At 47.4% G+C, this 21,158-nt stretch overlaps 1 protein-coding gene across 1 annotated transcript in view; it reads right to left on the bottom strand.

The window, feature by feature from the left end:
• EPHA10 (EPH receptor A10) overlaps positions 1–21,158 on the bottom strand; it is a 720,654-nt gene that overhangs the window by 31,963 nt on the left and 667,533 nt on the right. Inside the window, exon 15 of the mRNA XM_066574828.1 lies at positions 15,664–15,867. Within this exon, the coding sequence (XP_066430925.1) occupies positions 15,664–15,867 (204 nt within the window). The remainder of the gene's footprint in view (positions 1–15,663; positions 15,868–21,158) is intronic.

The following is a 21,158-nucleotide window of genomic DNA, read 5'->3' as shown; positions in this document are numbered from 1 at the left end:
AGCCCTGCATGTTGCTCCTCGCCTGCCCTATCCATTTCTGTGTTTTTTACATGACTTTGGTGATTTGCTAAGATTTTCACAAATGAAAACCTTAGCGGAGCACCAGTCATATATAAAAATGCTCGAGTCGCCCATTGACTTCAATGGGGTTCGTTACTCGAAACGAACTCTCGAGCATCACTGAAAGTTCGACTCGAGTAACGAGCACTCGAGCATTTTGGTGCTCGCTCATCTCTAGTCCCTACCTAGCAGGCCTGCTTACAGTCTATCTCTGATTGTTCATGTGCACACACTTTATCTTTACTGAGGTACTTCCTCACTTACATACTCTAGTGTATTTTTCATGGTGATGGGGGTACAGAGTTATCCAATATTCATGACTAGCCTACAGAACATTCAACTAGAGAAGAAAGGATCATTCTCTATAATGGCTCCCAGCACCTCCTCATGGCTGTGGCCTTACTGAATTTCCAGTCCAAACTCCTGCAGCAACACAATCTCAGCATTCTTTCATAGCCCAGTGCTCCTCCAACCACAGCTAGCATCCCAAAGACTCTCTCAGTTGCCCCTAGTCTTAGACAGCTACACACAGTCCTCATCGACTCTTTCTACTGTCTTTTTTTTCTAGTGTACTTTTTTTATCAATCTCCCCATCCTCATGAAATTTGCACCCATTCAGCGATTGAAGGTGTGTTTTGACACAAAAACAATCTTTCATGAGAATATTAGCAAATGTTCGCAAATGGATTCACCCCTCTAACACATTCCTACCAGCTTTGAATTAGCCAGTCCTCTGGAGAAGGAATCATCAACAATGTGTTATTAAAATAACTTTGGAAGAGACACTTAAACTTGTACATGCATTTGGCAGATCAACTCTTCGGCAAAAAAGCGTTGTGGTGGAACCACTACATTAGACTGAGTAGATCGTTGGAGGATTGGCAGACTTTCCTACATTTTGTATAGGCATGATGCAGCTTCTTTCTCTGATCCGTCTAATACAACCCTGATTAATTTCTTTGTTAGTATACAAGCTTTTACACCTGCAGCAATATATCCTTTATTCAATATCTCTCCCTAAGAACATACCACATTTTATAGAGGCATATAAATATCAATCAACTTCTCTGTTCCTGTGCTAAGCTGCAAAATGGATGCTGGTTACACTGTACTTAAATTGTATATGGGTAGGTGATGTGATGCAGAAGTCCAATTAAACTGTTGCCAATATGCAAGATGGAGGACACATTTGGTGACATCATCAAGGTACTCTGGTTGCTGATTGGCTGCACTCTGAACTCTGAAGCAGGAATTTTGGGCAATTTGATTTTCCTGCGATATTCGCAAAATTGGGGCAAATTTTCCACTTGGCAGATCAAAATGAGTAACACTAGTCACAGCCGAACTCCTTCACCTCCCTACAGAATGATCTCTATACAGATCACAGAGCATGTTGAGAAAGCTCCCCCATATAAGTCAATGAGTCATCTCCAGGCTAAAGGCCCATGTAGCTGCTTTAAAGCATATTTATAAATGCCTTTAACAGTTCAGGAAAGATGCCCATCCCCAAAAACATGTGTAAAAAATCAGATAAAAAAAAAAAAGAAATTTAAAAAAGTTTAGAAAAAGGAATATTTGCCACCAGTATCTGGCAAAACAGAATGTAGATGATATATTCATCTTAAGCTGGTCCATATCTGTAACAGAAGTGAGCTAAAATAAATTAGATTTAAAAATAATATTAGGAATTCTAATTATTAAATAATTATCTACATGACAATTTGAGATAAAAAGAAAGATTAAGCAAATGACTTGAAATAACTTGAAAAATCAATATGCCACTGAGAAACCTGAGCACTAAAACAGTAGAGAGCTGTCTACATAAGGATGCCAAGGGACAACATCATCTGTACAGCTCTAAATCACTATAATTATATGTTGGTCACATTATTAATCTGATAATTTGTCAACAGCCAAGAATGGACGTTAAAGAGTAACTAAACATATTTTATTTTTCAAAGGATAAGCTTTGCAATGTATTTTATTGCAAAATATACCTCTTTCTCCACTTATCAGCCACTCCCCCCACCCATGTCCTGCACTGTTCACTTATTCTAAATTAACTAGTGAAATTCACCAGTGCAGAGCCAACATAAATTATCAGCTCACTGAGGGATTAGGTTACAGCTATGAGTCCATAGAAGTTTATGGAGAGGGAAGGTATGGGAGGAGGAGAGAGCTATTGTAGTGAGAACAATAAAATGAGACAGAGTCACAGAAATGCCGCTGGCTCCAGTATTCTATCTCACCTTAGTGCTTGATTCACAGCTATCCTACTCATTAGTGCTGGATAACGTGCTCCCTGCTGCTGCATCTATGGGTGTGCTACAGAGAGATAGGGGAGCAGGTTTTCTCTGTGTATGCTGTGTGTGAGAAACATCATAGAAGCAGGTTTCTTCGTATTCTGGAGCTGATCTCAGGGAAAACTGACTAATAAAAATTGAGCCAACAGTAGGTAAAAGAGCTATAATAAACCAGGACACAAATTTATATAATGACCAGGAATAGTGTTATACCTTATATACGCACATCAGCTTTCTTCTGAAAAGTCACCTGAAAGTTTTATAATGCTTTAAAGTATACTGCAATTAAACTATTACAAACTCACATGATAGTAAAATGTTAGACTTAAATTGGTAGGAGTTCGGGTGCCAGGAACTTCACTGACAAGTGGACTCAAACAATGCCTGTTGGCTCTTTTCGTCCTTGTTTGGAGCAGTGTATGGGTTCCATAAAAAGTCGTACTAGGTTCAGTGGGGATCTCAGCACCTGAAACCTCACCAATCAGTACTCCATTTCTCTGTTAACAGGACACATGTCCGAACGGTGTCCACACTTCTGGATGTGTATCCCCAGTAAAAATTGAGGAAGGGGTTCCATAGCCCTGTTTACATATGCTGGTTTCAATAAAATACAGAAATTGAGTTAATCCACTGATGTTTTGTGCTTCTCTAAGACGGTCACACCTATACCCAGTTTAGTACTATTGACCAACAGAATCCAATTGATTCAGGGTTGTAGGATACTAGGGTATATGGTTTAATTAGAATGACTTGGGAAAGATGGCCTTCTTACTTTTAGCAGACACCTCTCTTTAGGCCTAAGCATTCAATTGAATTCAGGGAAAGTTGGATACCAAGCTATACAGTCTAATTAAAAAGGCTTGGGACCAATGGGTGAAAGGAGAATACAACATCTGCTGCAATTGGAGGATCAGGCCCAAAAGAGAGGTATCTGTTAGTGTTGGGCCCATCCGTAAGCATAGATACCTGGGCGTGGTAGAATGACCTATATGCTTTGATCAAAATATGTGCAAGATATGTACTGTCATTCAATAGCTGAGTGCTAAGCCAATCAGAGGCAGTCCCCGCTTGCTGAAAGCACTTCAGAGCAGTGCAGGGAGTAGACCCGGCTGGATGCGCCTCAGCCCCAGCAGTTGCGGAGAGGTGAGTATATATATATTTTTTATTTTTTACACATTTTAGGGCTCCTGCACATGCATTTTTCTTGCACATTTTTTTCACGCATCGCAAGTTGGTGCTTTGCAATTTTTGTGCGATGCGTTTTTAAGATTACAAAGTCCCATTGACAAGCAGGTGGAAAACACGCAGCAATATCACGTGAAGAAAAACACACAAGAAAAATGCAAATGTGCAGTAGCCCTAAGGGCTCATGTCCACGGGCAAAATAAGAATTAAAATCCGCGGCGGATTTTAACTCTTCTCCCGCGCGCGGATCCGCACCCCATAGGGATGCATTGACCACCCGCGGGGTAGATAAATACCCGCGGATGGTCAATAAAAGGGATTTTAAAAAAAATGGAGCATGACAAAATCTGGACCATGCTCCATTTTCATGCGGGTCTCCCGCGGGGACGGCTCCCGCGGGCTTCTATTGAAGCCTATGGAAGCCGTCCGGATCCGCGGGAGACCTAAAATAGGAATTTAAAAGAATTTACCCATCCGGAGCGGACCGGGAAGGTCTTCTCTTCCTCACGGCCGCATCTTTCTTGCTTCGGCTCGGCGGATGTGCCCGGCGCATGCGCGCGGCACGTCGGCGACGTGCCGGCGACACGCCGCAGCCGTGACGAGTTCATCCGCCGGCCGAAAAAAGAAGATCCGGCCGTGAGGAAGAGAAGACTTTCCCCGCCCGCTACGGATGGGTAAATTCTTTTAAATTCCTATTTTCAGCGCTCATGTCCGCGGGGCAGGAGGGACCCGCTGCAGATTCTCCATGTAGAATCCGTAGCGGGCCTGATTTTCCCCGTGGACATGAGGCCTTAGGGCTCAGTCAGATGGTCGTTTTTTGCCGCGATTTGCGGATCGCATGACGGATGCGCATCCGCAAATCGCGTGACCGGGGCCGAAAAATCGCCCGAAAAATCTGCAGCTAGCAGCGTTTTCGGTAAAAAGGCCCCGATCAAAGGAGTGCTGTTCAACCCATTGCAATTCAATGGAGCCGGCAATACAGCCGGCTCCATTGAAAGCAATGGGCTGGCGGTGAGCGCGGGATGAATTTTCGGGAAGGGCTTAAAAATATAAGCTCTTCCCTGAAAATCATCCAAAAATGTGTAAAAAGAAAAAATAAATATATACTCACCTTGTCCCTGCAGCCGGAGTTCAGCCGCGGCCGGCCGGCAGTTCTCCTGAACTGCTCTGTGTAGTATTCAGCAGGCGGGGATTTAAAATCCCCGCCTGCTGAATGAGCTACCTCTGATTGGTTACAGCCCTCACCAGTCAGAGGCAGCTCTCACTTACCCATTCATGAATTCATGATTGGGTGAGTGAGTGCTGCCTCTGATTGGCTCAGCGCAGGGACCAATCAGTGGCAGCTCTCAGCTGTCATTCAATAGCTGAGATCTGTGATTCCTCGTGTCCTATAATTTATCGGACATCCGCATAAAAAGCGGCCATGTGTCCGATGCCATTGCGAAGCAATGGTTCTATTTATGCGCAGATCGCATGCGCATGCGCAAATCGCACGAAAAAACGCCCGTCTGACCGAGGCCTTAGGGATAATTTTCAGGGAAGGGCTTATATTTATAGCCCTTTCCCGAAAATCACTGCAAGGCTTGCCAGCAGCCCATTGCTTAAAAAGGAGCCGGCTGTAGCGCCGGCTCCATTAAATTCAATGGGGGAACATCACGCTCCTGTGCCACAGCTTTCACAGCTGTGCCAGAGAATCGCAATCTTCACTATATGTTCTCTAATGGGGTCAGCGCTACTGCCGCCGGCCCCACTGAGCATAAGCTGAAACCCCTGGATGTGACAGCATCCAGGGGTTTCATATCCAAAAAAGACGCATGCCGCAGTTACTTGCATTTTAAAATCCACTGCTCTACATTTACCGCTGTGCATTTTTGTGCGCAGGTAAATATTGGACATCTGACCGCTGTCATTGAAATGCATTGGTTCTATATAGATGCGGATCGCAAATGCAAATAACATACACACATAAAAATGCCTGTCCGACTCAGTCCTTAAACTTGTATATGATTAGTATATACAAGAGTTATGCACCTTTATTCAGATATTAGACGCATATGAAGGCTGTTGCCATGTGTTTCTGCTTGCAATGTCACTATGACATGTCAGATATTTTTTTACGTTTTCTTATATGAATGAAGAAACATTAAATAATATATGGTGGTAGTAGCTATTGTGAGGGTACTGTGATTATAAATATAGGACAGAATGCTTAGGAAAATCTGATATAATTATAGGACTAAGGCCACCTGCACACGGGCGAGTCAGACCCCGCATGTAGGATTCCCGCAGCGGAGTTTGACCTGGTGCCCCCAGCTAACCTGTCCGGCATCTTCTCCTCTACTGCAAATGTGTCGGCCAGAACGCTGGCCAGCACATGCGCAGTACAGAGGACGCCACGCCGTTGCTATGGTGATGACGTGGCTCTCTCTGCTGCGAATGTACCAACCGTAGAGCAGGCCATAACATGCGCAGCTGAGAGGACGCAGCGCCATCACTATAGTGATGATGCGGCTCCTGCGGCCATTCTGCAATGATTGCAGAATGGCCGTGGGATGGACGGCTTCCATTGACTGCTATGGAAGCCAGCCGTGCGTAGCCTGCACAAAATCACAGCATGCTCCGATTTCTCCCCGGCGAGTGGAAATTCGCAATTGATTTCCGCTCTTGGGCAGGAAATCATGTTTTTTCATAGCATGCTATGGGCTGATTTTGCTGCAGAATCCTGAGGCCTAATCCCGCTCTGGATTTCGCAATGCAAATCGCCCGTGTGCAGCAGGCCTTAGAAGTGATTTAAAGAGTATCTGTTATCTGTGTGGACATGTCTCTCTTATTTATTCCACATGATATAAGTATTCTGGAGGTTCTTTTCTGAGGATTTGTGGAGGTTTCTGTTCTGACAAATAACAGAGAATGCAATGCTCTAGAACTGCTATTTCATGGGAATGTATTCACTAAAGCAGACAAGTCAGGAGTAGGGACAGGTCCCCTTTAAGGCTACTCTCATATGGGTGTATTCTCCTTGCAATCCTAATAGCCCATTAATTTGCATTGGTCCACATACAACAGCATTTTTTTGCATGAGTATGGCCGCCTGCAGACAGCCGGGTCAGATCCCGCTGCGAGAATTCTGCCAGCCGGCGCATGTGCAGAGAGGAGCCGACCGGTCACCACTGACTTTTCTGTGCGGGCCTCTGCAAGACCCCGCACAGAAATAGAACATGCTGTGATTTGTTTTCCGTGTGTGTTTTCATGCGGACAAATTGCGGCTGTGTGCATAGGATTGTGTTTTGCAATACAATCCTATGTATGCGAGCACAGGCAGAAATTTTGTGGGAAATCCCTCTGCAGAATTTCTGCCCTGTGTTCAGGGGGCCTATTACTCACATGAAACAAATCACAGCATGCAATATCTTGTCACTAGAGATGAGCGAGCACCAAAATGCTCGGGTGCTCGTTACTCGGAACGAACTTTTCGCGATGCTCGAGGGTTCGTTTCGAGTAACGAACCCCATTGAAGTCAATGGGCGACCCGAGCATTTTTGTATTTCGCCGATGCTCGCTAAGGTTTTCATGTGTGAAAATCTGGGCAATTCAAGAAAGTGATGGGAACGACACAGCAACAGATAGGGCAGGCGAGGGGCTACGTGTTGGGCTGCATCTCAAGTTCACAGGTCCCACTATTAAGCCACAATAGCGGCAAGAGTGGGCCTCCCCCCCTCCCAACAACTTTTACTTCTGAAAAGCCCTCATTAGCATGGCATACCTTAGCTAAGCACCACACTACCTCCAACAAAGCACAATCACTGCCTGCATGACACTCCACTGCCACTTCTCCTGGGTTACATGCTGACCAACCACCCCCCCTCCCCCCCACAGCGCACACCAAAGTGTCCCTGCGCAGTCTTCAGCTGCCCTCATGCCACACCACCCTCATGTCTATTTAGAAGTGCGTCTGCCATGAGGAGGAACTGCAGGCACACACTGCAGAGGGTTGGCACGGCTAGGCAGCGACCCTCTTTAAAAGGGGCGGGACGATAGCCCACAATGCTGTACAGAAGCAATGAGAAATAGAATCCTGTGCCACCGCCATCAGGAGCTGCACACGTGGGCATAGCAATGGGGAACCTATGTGCCACACACTATTCATTCTGTCAAGGTGTCTCTGCATGCCCCAGTCAGACTGGTAATATGTACCTTAACAGTAACCGCGTTGGTGGTAATGTGGTGGTGACTGCGGACCTAGTAGCGCGGTTTTATTTTGTTGGTTTTCGGAATGTGGCCAGGATTAAGTGGGCCGTGGCGGGGGGATGGTGGGGGGGCTCTCTTGTAGTGTCTGTAAAGGTGAAATTCTTGGACTGCCACCAGACGAACCAATGCAAAGGCATTTGCCAAGAATGTTTTCCCTGTTGGAGGAGGAGGGGGATGTTTTTGAGGCACTACGTGTCCTCTCCACGTGTCCGTGGTTATATGCACCTTAACAGTAACTGCGTTGGTGGTAATGTGGTGGTGACTGCGGACCTAGTAGCGCGGTTTTATTTTGTTGGTTTTCGGAATGTGGCCAGGATTAAGTGGGCCGTGGCGGGGGGATGGTGGGGGGGCTCTCTTGTAGTGTCGGTAAAGGTGAAATTCTTGGACTGCCACCAGACGAACCAATGCAAAGGCATTTGCCAAGAATGTTTTCCCTGTTGGAGGAGGAAGGGGATGTTTTTGAGGCACTACGTGTCCTCTCCACGTGTCCGTGGTTATATGCACCTTAACAGTAACCGCGTTGGTGGGAAATGGCCTCGCCGCCATCATGTCTTTGGGAAGCCTCTGTTTCCACACCCCAGAGACATACCATTAGCAGCGGTATAGGCAGAGTCCAGAATTCGTAACATTTCAGCAGTAGCATTAGGACAGGCCCCACTAACATATCACTAGCAGCATTATAGTGGGAACGCAGTCTTCGTTCCATGTCAGCAATAGTAGCACTCAAGACAGGCCCCAGTAATAATTCCGAAGCAGCAGTATAGCGGGAGCGCAGTCTTCGTTCCATGTCAGCAATAGTAGCACTCAAGACAGGCCCCAGTAACAATTCCGAAGCAGCAGTATAGCGGGAGCGCAGTCTTCGTTCCATGTCAGTAATAGTAGCACTCAAGACAGGCCCCAGTAACAATTCCGAAGCAGCAGTATAGTGGGAGCGCAGTCTTAGTTCCATTTCAGTAGCTGCAGTATAGCCAAGGCCCAAGTTACATTTATGTAGCTAAAGTGTAGGCCAACCCCACACACACTTCTGTACCATGAGTGCAGGCGAAGAACATACAAATTGCTATGATTACACTGTAGGTGAGGGCCCCAAAAAATTGGTGTACCAACAGTACTAATGTACCTCAGTAAAAATTGGCCATGCCCAACCAAGATGGCAGGTGAAACCCATTAATCGCTTTGGTTAATGTGGCTTAAGTGGTAACTAGGCCTGGAGGCAGCCCAGTTTAACGAAAAATTGGTTCAAGTTAAAGTTTCAACGCTTTTAAGAGCATTGAAACATATAAAAATTGTTTCGAAAAATTAGATGAGTGAGCCTTGTGGCCCTAAGAAAAATTGCCCGTTCAGCGTGATTACGTGAGGTTTCAGGAGGAGGAGCAGGAGGAGGAGGAGGAATATTAGACACAGATTGATGAAGCAGAAATGTCCCCGTTTTGGATGGTGAGAGAGAACGTAGCTTCCATCCACGGGTGCAGCCTACGTATTGCTTACGTATCGCTGCTGTCCGCTGGTGGAGAAGAGAAGTCTGGGGAAATCCAGGCTTTGTTCATCTTGATGAGTGTTAGCCTGTCGGCACTGTCGGTTGACAGGCGGGTACGCTTATCTGTGATGATTCCCCCAGCCGCACTAAACACCCTCTCCGACAAGACGCTAGCCGCAGGACAAGCAAGCACCTCCAGGGCATACAGCGCTAGATCAGGCCACGTGTCCAGCTTCGACACCCAATAGTTGTAGGGGGCAGAGGCGTCACCGAGGATGGTCGTGCGATCGGCTACGTACTCCCTCACCATCCTTTTACAGTGCTCCCGCTGACTCAGCCTTGACTGGGGAGCGGTGACACAGTCTTGCTGGGGAGCCATAAAGCTGACCAGGCCCTTAAAGACTGTTGCACTGTCTGGGCTGTACATGCTGCTCGATCTACGCACCTCCCCTGCTACCTGGCCCTCGGAACTGCGCCTTCTGCCACTAGCGCTGTCGGATGGGAATTTTACCATCAGCTTGTCCGCAAGGGTCCTGTGGTATAGCAACACTCTCGAACCCCTTTCTTCTTCGGGAATGAGACTGGGAAGGTTCTCCTTATAGCGTGGGTCGAGCAGTGTGTACACCCAGTAATCCGTAGTGGCCAGAATGCGTTGAATGCGAGGGTCACGAGAAAGGCATCCTAACATGAAGTCAGCCATGTGTGCCAGGGTACCTGTACGCAACACATGGCTGTCCGCACTAGGAAGATCACTTTCAGGATCCTCCTCCTCCTCCTCCTCCTCCTCAGGCCATACATGCTGAAATGATGACAGGCAAGCAGCATGGGTACCATGCTTGGCAGTGGGCCAAGCTGTCTCTTCCCCCTCCTCCTCATCCTCCTCATCCTCCTCCTCCTCCTCCTCCTGAACGCGCTGAGATATAGACAGGAGGGTGCTCTGACTATCCAGCGACATACTGTCTTCCCCCGGCTCTGTTTCCGAGCGCAAAGCGGCTGCCTTTATGGTTTGCAGGGAACTTCTCAAGATGCATAGCAGAGGAATGGTGATGCTAATGATTGCAGCATCGCCGCTCACCACCTGGGTAGACTGCTCAAAGTTTCGAAGGATCTGGCAGATGTCTGCCAACCAGGCCCACTCTTCTGAAAAGAATTGAGGAGGCTGACTCCCACTGCGCCGCCCATGTTGGAGTTGGTATTCCACTATAGCTCTACGCTGCTCATAGAGCCTAGCCAACATGTGGAGCGTAGAGTTCCACCATGTGGGCACGCCGCACAGCAGTCGGTGCACTGGCAGATTAAAGCGATGTTGCAGGGTGCGCAGGGTGGCAGCGTCCGTGTGGGACTTGCGGAAATGTGCGCAGAGCCGGCGCACCTTTACGAGCAGGTCTGACAAGCGTGGGTAGCTTTTCAGAAAGCGCTGAACCACCAAATTAAAGACGTGGGCCAGGCATGGCACGTGCGTGAGGCTGCCGAGCTGCAGAGCCGCCACCAGGTTACGGCCGTTGTCACACACGACCATGCCCGGTTGGAGGCTCAGCGGCGCAAGCCAACGGTCGGTCTGCTCTGTCAGACCCTGCAGCAGTTCGTGGGCCGTGTGCCTCCTATCTCCTAAGCTGAGTAGTTTCAGCACGGCCTGCTGACGCTTGCCCACCGCTGTGCTGCCACGCCGCGCGACACCGACTGCTGGCGACGTCCTGCTGCTGCTGACACATCTAGATTGCGAGACAGAGGTTGAGGAGGAGGAGGAGGAGGGTGCTTTAGTGGAAGAAGCATACACCGCCGAACATACCACCACCGAGCTGGGGCCCGCAATTCTGGGGGTGGGTAGGACGTGAGCGGTCCCAGGCTCTGACTCTGTCCCAGCCTCCACTAAATTCACCCAATGTGCCGTCAGGGAGATGTAGTGGCCCTGGCCGCCTGTGCTTGTCCACGTGTCCGTAGTTAAGTGGACCTTGCCACTAACCGCATTGGTGAGGGCGCGTACAATGTTGCGGGAGACGTGGTCGTGCAGGGCTGGGACGGCACATCGGGAAAAGTAGTGGCGACTGGGAACTGAGTAGCGCGGGGCCGCTGCCGCCATCATAGCTTTGAAGGACTCCGTTTCCACAACCCTATACGGCAGCATCTCAAGACACGTTTGAGCGTGCGGCTGCGTGGCGGCGTACTTGCGCTTGCGCTTCAACAGTTGCGCTAGCGACGGCTGGACGGTGCGGTGCGAGACATTGCTGGATGGGGCCGAGGACAGCGGAGGTGAGGGTGTGGGTGCAGGCCATGAGACGGTTGTGCCTGTGTCCTGAGAGGGAGGTTGGATCTCAGTGGCAGGTTGGGGCACAGGGGGAGAGGCAGCGGTGCACACCGGAGGCGGTGAACGGCCTTCGTCCCACCTTGTGGGGTGCTTGGCCATCATATGTCTGCGCATGCTGGTGGTGGTGAGGCTGTTGGTGTTGGCTCCCCGGCTGAGCTTTGCGCGACAAAGGTTGCACACCACTGTTCGTCGGTCGTCAGGCGTCTCTGTGAAAAACTGCCAGACCTTAGAGCACCTCGGCCTCTGCAGGGTGGCATGGCGCGAGGGTGTGCTTTGGGAAACACTTGGTGGATTATTCGGTCTGGCCCTGCCTCTACCCCTGGCCACCACACTGCCTCTTGCAACCTGCCCTGCTGATGCCCTTGCCTCCCCCTCTGAAGACCTGTCCTGAGTAGGCGTTGCACACCAGGTGGGGTCAGTCACCTCATCGTCCTGCTGCTCTTCCTCCGAATCCTCTGTGCGCTGCTCCCTTGGACTTACTGCCCTTACTACTACCTCACTGCAAGACAACTGTGTCTCATCGTCATCGTCCTCCTCACCCACAGAAACTTCTTGAGACAGTTGGCGGAAGTCCCCAGCCTCATCCCCCGGACCCCGGGAACTTTCGAATGGTTGGGCATCAGTGACGATAAACTCCTCTGGTGGGAGAGGAACCACTGCTGCCCAATCTGAGCAGGGGCCCGAGAACAGTTCCTGGGAGTGTTCCCGCTCCTGAGCATGTGTCATTGTAGTGGAGTGAGGAGGCTGGGAGGAAAGAGGAGCAGCAGACAGAGGATTCGGATTTGCAGCAGTGGACGGCGCAGAACTGTGGCTGGACGATAGGTTGCTCGAAGCACTTTCTGCCATCCAGGACAGGACCTGCTCACACTGCTCATTTTCTAATAAACATCTCCCGCGTGGACCCATTAATTGGGCGATGAATGTGGGGACGCCAGAAACGTGCCTCTCTCCTAATCGCGCAGCAGTCGGCTGCGACACACCTGGATCAGGAGCTCGGCCTGTGCCCACACCCTCACTTGGGCCTACGCGTCCTCGGCCACGTCCACGTCCACGTCCTCTAGGCTTACCCCTACCCCTCAGCATGATGTATTACCAGTGATTTGATTTCCCAGGCAGGAAATAAATTGGCGCAAGCCTGCAGGCCAAATATAATGTTTTTGCTTTTTTGCAAAGGGAAGGACCCACTGCGTATATTCAATGAACAATAACTTTTAGAACTGTAGTGTGGCCCTGAAAAAGTGACACACAACTTTAGTGTAGCAGAGTTATTAACTCTAGCAGAGCAGGTATTTGCCAGTCAGGAAAGACAATGGCGCAAGCCTGCAGTAAACCGTAGCTGGTTGCGTCTGATTTTTGTACGTTGTCCACGCAGCACACACGTACACGGAGACCTTAGGCCTGACACAGGCAGGCCAAATATAATTTCTTTTCCTTTTTTGCAAAGGGAAGGACCCACTGCGGATATTCAATGAACAATAACTTTTAGAACTGTAGTGTGGCCCTGAAAAAGTGACACACAACTTTAGTGTAGCAGAGTTATTAACTCTAGCGGAGCAGGTATTTGCCAGTCAGGAAAGACAATGGCGCAAGCCTGCAGTAAACCGTAGCTGGTTGCGTCTGATTTTTGTACGTTGTCCACGCAGCACACACGTACACGGAGACCTTAGGACTGACACAGGCAGGCCAAATATAATTTCTTTTCCTTTTTTGCAAAGGGAAGGACCCACTGCGTATATTCAATGAACAATAACTTTTAGAACTGTAGTGTGGCCCTGAAAAAGTGACACACAACTTTAGTGTAGCAGAGTTATTAACTCTAGCAGAGCAGGTATTTGCCAGTCAGGAAAGACAATGGCACAAGCCTGCAGTAAACCGTAGCTGGTTGCGTCTGATTTTTGTACATTGTCCACGCAGCACACACGTACACGGAGACCTTAGGACTGACACAGGCAGGCCAAATATAATTTCTTTTCCTTTTTTGCAAAGGGAAGGACCCACTGCGTATATTCAATGAACAATAACTTTTAGAACTGTAGTGTGGCCCTGAAAAAGTGACACACAACTTTAGTGTAGCAGAGTTATTAACTCTAGCAGAGCAGGTATTTGCCAGTCAGGAAAGACAATGGCGCAAGCCTGCAGTAAACCGTAGCTGGTTGCGTCTGATTTTTGTACGTTGTCCACGCAGCACACACGTACACGGAGACCTTAGGACTGACACAGGCAGGCCAAATATTATTTCTTTTCCTTTTTTGCAAAGGGAAGGACCCACTGCGTATATTCAATGAACAATAACTTTTAGAACTGTAGTGTGGCCCTGAAAAAGTGACACACAACTTTAGTGTAGCAGAGTTATTAACTCTAGCAGAGCAGGCATTTGCCAGTCAGGAAAGACAATGGCGCAAGCCTGCAGTAAACCGTAGCTGGTTGCGTCTGATTTTTGTACGTTGTCCACGCAGCACACACGTACACGGAGACCTTAGGACTGACACACAGGCAGGCCAAATATAATTTCTTTTCCTTTTTTGCAAAGGGAAGGACCCACTGCGTATATTCAATGAACAATAACTGTGTTGTGGCCCTGCCTACACAATTCTGTCCCTGTAGTATCAATGGAGGGTGCAATGTTCTGCACAGACGATTTTTAGAAAAAAAAAAAAATGCAACACTGCTAACAGCAGCCAGCACAGTACTGCACACGCTTAAATTTGGCCCTAGAAAGGACCGTTGAGGTTCTTGAAGGCTACACTCACTCCTAACACTCTCCCTGCCTATACACCACTTCTGTCCCTAATACCGGGTGCAATGCTCTGCACTGCCGATTTTGAGAAAAAAAAAACAAAAAACACTGCTAGCAGCAGCCTGCACACAGGTAGATGTGGCCCTAAGAAGGACCTTTAGGGTTCTTGAAGCCTACACTGACTCCTAACGCTCTCCCTACAGCAGCACCAGCAGCAGCACTTTCCCTCAGCTAACTCACAAGGCATGTGTGGCGAGCCGTGGGAGGGGCCGACTTTTATACTCGGGTGACATATGATCTTCCGAGCCACTCACTGCAGGGGGGTGGTATAGGGCTTGAACGTCACAGGGGGAAGTTGTAATGCCTTCCCTGTCTTTCAATTGGCCAGAAAAGCGCGCTAACGTCTCAGAGAGGAAACTGAAAGTAACCAGAACACCGCGTGGTGCTCGTTACGAGTAACAAGCATCCCGAACACCCTAATATTCGCACGAATATCAAGCTCGGACGAGTACGTTCGCTCATCTCTACTTGTCACGTTTTATGAGTGCATATACACCAAGATAGTGCATGGGCATTGGCGGTACGCTCCAAGTACGCATGTGATTGCGCACTTGCTGCATGCCCACACAAGAGAGATTTGCACGTGCCACGCCAGCTCACACGGTCACGTAATCCCAGCCTAATTTTGTAAAAATATAAGTACCAGCATGTTCTACCTGTTCATCTTTTGGATGTCAGTAGCATTTGCTATAGTATCAACCGAATTTTGAAGGTAGCAATAGTTATGGCTCATTCACACAACCATATGCATAAAATGTTGTGTGGGTCACACAGCATTTTAAAGGTCTGTATGAGCCAGCGGAGAACCAGCTATTGCTGTATACAGTAAGGCAACGAGTGCACTGCGCATGACAATGTATTTCATGCACGCTGTCATGCGCAGTGTGATTTTTGTCTTTTTAAAAAAATTCCCCACTCTGTCTCATAGCAGAGTTGCGTATGTATTGTTGCCCATACGCAATGTATCGCGTATGCACAGCATTGCATACACTACCCATACGTGATACACGGTGAAATAGAGCATGCTACAAACTTTTTCACACGCGTATCTACTTGTAGTGTTTACACACTAATGTTATTGGATCAATGAAAGTCCACGTATTTTAATTGACTCCATTTACCGCGTATCATGCGACCATGCATTGCGTGCATTATACACACTCCAGCTCAGCTCCATCCTAGATTAGAAACCAAGGTTACATGTTAACAAGCTCTAAACAAAAACCAAATCACACAAAGAAATGGTATATTATACAGTTTCAGTTTTTCTTACATTTGCATTCCGTACCATGGTGGTAAACACAGTGTCTACTTTATCGTCTTGAAACTGTCGAAACCCAGATATCTTGCAGACCAGGTTAGAATTGACAAGGACTTTATGTGCAGCAAGACACTTGTGAATGTAACTCATCTCTGTTAGGTACTTCATTCCTGAGGCTACACCCGTTAGCATCCCCACAAGTTGAGGTATGGAGAATTGACCCTCATTTTTCTGTAAAAACACAAGAACAGTTTTTTTTTTTTCGCATAAAATTAACCACATATGTGTTTTCTGCAAGAGATATACATAATGATAAATACTATTATCTTGCATCATGTTAGCAAAGTATAATTCTTTAAATCCATAATAATCCTTACATCAAATTTAGTATTATTTTCCTTATTTACATGCAGGAATTTTGTAATTGGAGATTAAATTAGTAGTTGTTCCAGATCCTCAAATAAAAGTTATCATATACACTACTAGAAAATTACTCTATACAAAGTTGGGTTGCCAGTAATAGTGCTCTCTCTGTGACCCTAAGAAGTGACAGTGGCCCTTCTGTAGCTCTATGTACTAATAGTGGCCCCTCTGTAGCTCTGGCTGCATTTAGTAAGACTGTCTTCCTCTTGAACATTCAATTTGGCAGCAGGATTGTTACGTATGGGGGGCCCTAGAGTCTCGCACCTCAGCACAGATGCAGATCCTAACAAAACTGCAACCACACTCACAGTATACACTAGAACAGATTACACCACTCCAAGCAAAGAAAGAAGGGGAAATCTGTCCATCACTAATCAGGGGTAGTAGGGAAGTCCTGCCTAAAAGCGGGGTAGGCGTCTTAATAAGGACAGCCCCACGGTTTTCACCTTAGGTACCTGGAGAGATGTACAAAACACAGGACATGCCACTGTTCACACCTACACTCAGAACAAGACTGTTCAGACCTCAGGTCTGGCCACCTGCACAGACAGAACACATCACTGTTCAAACCAATAACACAGAACAGGAACCCCACTTAGAACTCTCATGCATACAGATATCAAGCAATAGCTAGAAAAGTAGATGACGTGGTGTTAAGGAAGCACCCTATTTGTTATGGGACTCTTTTGCAGAGACTTTACTGCACTTTGCCTTCCCAAATGTTTAATTCAAAGTAAAACTACTTGCATTTCAATGAGTGTATGTCCCTGAATGAGTTAGGAGATTTGAATGCTATGCCCCACTAATCCACTTAAGGTGCATCAGTGTCTGTCTGCTATCTAATCTGCCACAGTGGAGACAGCCTCTTTATCATTTTTCTTTAGTCAACTTGGTTAGGGATATTGACTTTTAGCTACCACTCTTCAAGAGATTCAGGGGAAGTGATCGTCATTCCACTTGCCCCTTGTTTTTCAATACCTGCCAGTCGCCCTTTTCTATTCCTTTGTCTAGCCACAGTGATGTATTCTTTTTCTGTCTTCTTTAGTCTTTGGGGAGAAGAACTATGTAAGTGCTCCATAGGAATGTTAGTGAATTCTGTATTCCATCCAGCCTAACAGTAATAGTCTGATGGTTATGGCTATACCACTTTTCATGCACGCTGTCATGCATTAGTGCTTTACAAAGAAAGTGATGTCTTAGGTAGTCTGAGTTCACCAAGATAGGTAAGCTCTGAGAAGCAACCAAAGGGGGGTACGCTTTAAAGTTACTTCTTGCACACTCCATAACTGCGCAGATGGTTCTCCAAAATGATAAGTGAGTAGAATACTGAGACCAACCAACTCCGGATATTAACTCTGTTTTGAAGAGGCGCTGGGGTCAGGTTGTTCTAAGTAGGGGGGACTGTAGTGGCCCAGAGTTAACGGGACCCCTCCATAATGTTAAGTGTTTGTCTTGTGCCTTTGTATTGTCAGTGTCTTCTCTGTTGTATGCATTTGATGTGCACTTTTGCAGCACTGAATGGGTTAATGTCTAGGTTATGTCTGTGAAATGTATGTTGTCTGGCATGTGATCGTGCTAGATATATGTGTTTGCAAAGATGCTATCCGAGAGAGTCTGAGGGAGTCAGTTAGTTGGAGTCAGTCTTGCAAGAGCCTAAGTGAGAAGTCCGCAAGAGTGCAAGTAGTTGAGCCTGTCTTGGGAAGAGAGTAGAGATGAGCGAGCACCAAAATGCTCAGGTGCTCGTTACTCGGGACGAAATTTTCGCAATGCTTGAGGGTTCGTTTCGAGTAACGAACCCCATTGAAGTCAATGGGCGACCCGAGCATTTTTGTGTATCGCCGATGCTCGCTAAGGTTTTCGTTTGTGAAAATCTGGGCAATTCAAGAAAGTGATGGGAACAACACAGCAACGGATAGGGCAGGCGAGGGGCTACATGTTGGGCTGCATCTCAAGTTCCCAGGTCCCACTATTAAGCCACAATAGCGGCAAGAGTGGGCCCCCCCACCCCCCCACCCCCCGCACTGTCAGCGTAAAGATCGTTCTCCTCTGCCATAGCTGTAACAGCTGTGGCAGAGAAGAATGATGTTTGCCCACTGAATTCAATGGAGCCAGCAATACAGCAGGTTCCACTGAAAGCAATGGGCTGCCGGCGATCGCGGGATGAATTGTCGGGAAGGGCTTAAATATATAAGCCCTTCCCTGCAATTCATCCAGAAATGTGTTACAATAAAAATATATACCGGCGTATAAGGCGACGGGGCGTATAAGACGACCCCCCAACTGTCACCTTATACGCCGGCAATACAGTGGAGCAAAGAATAAAAATCATTACTCACTTCTTCTGACGTTCTGCGGTGCTGCTGCAGGCTGTCGCTCCCTCCTGGTTCCCGGCAGAGCATTGATTTCTCTACGAAGGGCTTTAAATCCCCGCCTCCAGAAACACACGTGCCTTCAGCCAATCACAGCCAATGACAATGATGTCATTGAATGGCTGTGATTGGCTGTGTTTCTGGAGGCGGGGATTTCAAGCCCTGCGTCCAGAAAGCAATGCTCTGCCGTGGACCAGGAGGGAGCGACAGCCTGCAGGAGCGGCGCAGAACGTCAGAAGAAGTGAGTAATGATTTTTATTCTTTGCTCCACTGTATTGCCGGCGTATAAGGTGACAGTTGGGGGGTCGTCTTATACGCCCCGTCGCCTTATACGCCGGTATATATTTTTATTGTAACACATTTCTGGATGAATTGCAGGGAAGGGCTTATATATTTAAGCCCTTCCCGACAATTCATCCCGCGCTAGCCGGCAGCCCATTGCTTTCAGTGGAACCTGCTGTATTGCTGGCTCCATTGAATTCAATGGGCAAACATCGTTCTTCTCTGCCACAGCTGTTACAGCTGTGGCAGAGAAGAATGATTTGTCTTCTATATGTTCTCAATGGGGTCGGCGCTGCTGCCGCCGGCCCCATTGAGCGCATATAGAGAAGAGAACAGAAATCGCAGATCGCACATAGGTGCGATCTGCGATTTCTATGGCCTTAAGAAGGACCGTTGGGGTTCTTGAAACCTAAAATACTCCTAACACTCTCCCTATAGCAGCTCCACCAAGATACCACTTTCCCTGAACTAATGTCAGAATGCATCTGTGGCGAGCCGCGGGAGGGGCAGATTTTAATACTCGGGTGACACCTAATCTCTCCAGCCACTCACTGCAGGGGGGTGGTATAGGGCTTGAACGTTGCAGGGGGAAGTTGTAATGCCTTCCCTGTCTTTCTATTGGCCAGAAAAGCACGCAAATTTCTCAGGGAAGAAAATGAAAGTAACCCGAACACCGCGTGGTGCTCGTTACGAGTAACGAGCATCTCGAACACCCTAATACTCGAACAAGTATCAAGCTCGGACGAGTATGCTTGCTCATCTCTAGAAGAGAGGAACTTTTATTGAGTAAGAGAAAGTGTGCCTTGTCATACGAGGATTCCCAAGATGGAGGAGGCTGAGTGATGGCCTATTTTCCGCCTTGGGCCCAATTTACCCAGGCCAACTCAGTGCTAGTATGAAGTTCTGAAAGAGAGAGTTAGAGGAGCCACCATACAATGCTGACTGCAGCTTCAAATGTGAGTGTGTGCTGGTAAGGAGCTGTAGAGAAAGTGTGATGAGAGTCGCCGGGAGCAGAACCCCACAGATAACTCGGACTTTGGCTTCTTCTGTCATCGTGTGAATCCTCCCTGTCACACCATTATCTGTTTGGCACCTGTATTTGGCTGGCGGCTGTAATGTTCAAGGACGGTTAATATGTTCTTCAAGTAAATAAGCTCTATCGACCGTTTTGCTCAGAAAGTTACCCCTGTGTGTGTGGACTCTTTATTACAACTTTGGGATTCACCGCAGAGGACAGAACAGTGAAGTCACCAGTGACGACAAGAACTGTAGGGGTAAACCGCAGATTGGGTTTTCCCTGTGAAATTCCCCAGCAGTAATTTTGTTGGATCCCGTGCTACACCAGGGAAGGATATGGTAGAGCCCCGTGACAAGGCCTTATCTGCCATGCTGTCTCCTCGGCTGCGGGCTCACTCACCGGACGCTGCACCTGAAGGGTATCAGAATCTCATGCACTTAGTGCTGGAGAGAGGGTGGGCTTTTTACACCAGCAAATATCTTCATGTGAGGGTATTCATATGCACAAGTGAGGGAATCTTCTCTCATGCCTTTTGAATGGGCTGTCCAGGAGACTTCTTCCTAACTTGCAGGGCCGGTAATGCTCACCAGTGGAATGAATAAAAGATATAGTGAAAGACTTGCAATGTTGTCATCATGATGTGATCAGTGCTTGAATGGACGGAGCTCACAGTATTATGTAGCAATTGGTAAAAGAACTTGCAATGATTTAACCATCATGTCACCAGGAGGGAAGCAGTATAGGTGATAACTGGTGGTGACAAACCTGCAATGGTGATCATGGGACATCAGGAGGCTGAGTTTTGTAATTTAGAAGACAGTTGAGAAATGATGTATTCAGCATTTTCTATAAAAATGAGAGCTGAAAGCTAGGCAAATGCTGGGAGCTGTAGTTCTCTCCTCCTATACCCCTCCATGTAATATCCTCTGATATCTAACAAAAAGAATCTAGACATGCGGGGTGTTGTAGTTTTATATATACCCCTCCCTGTAATTTCACATAACAATCTGAATATTCTAGGACCTGTAGTTCTCTAATATTTCCTTAATGCAATTTCCTTGGATATCCAGAATATTCCACACAGAGACAAAGGTGTGGGAAGGTGGCAATTTTGTCCTGTGTCCTAGAAATAGCCATAATTTACCTTTTCTAGACCACCAAATACAATATATACCCCATTAAACCCTTACTATACTAGACCACAAAGAATATTCCCAGTAACCATTTCTCTGCTCTAGACCACCAGATTTCTGCCTATTAACTTTTCCCTGCCTTGGATCACTATGGATATTCCCTTAAATACCGGAGGCATATGGCTCTGCCTTCTGATCTGCCACCATTGTTCTGTCTCCTAATCTTCAGCAGAAACTCTGCCTCCCTATTCATTATGTTACCTCTTGATTCTTGACTGTGATATTCCAGCTAGACTT

This window comes from Eleutherodactylus coqui, chromosome 1 (genome assembly GCF_035609145.1).
Source record: "Eleutherodactylus coqui strain aEleCoq1 chromosome 1, aEleCoq1.hap1, whole genome shotgun sequence".
In the NCBI taxonomy this organism is placed as follows: Eukaryota; Metazoa; Chordata; class Amphibia; order Anura; family Eleutherodactylidae; genus Eleutherodactylus; species Eleutherodactylus coqui.
This window is presented reverse-complemented; position numbering and strand designations above follow the sequence as displayed.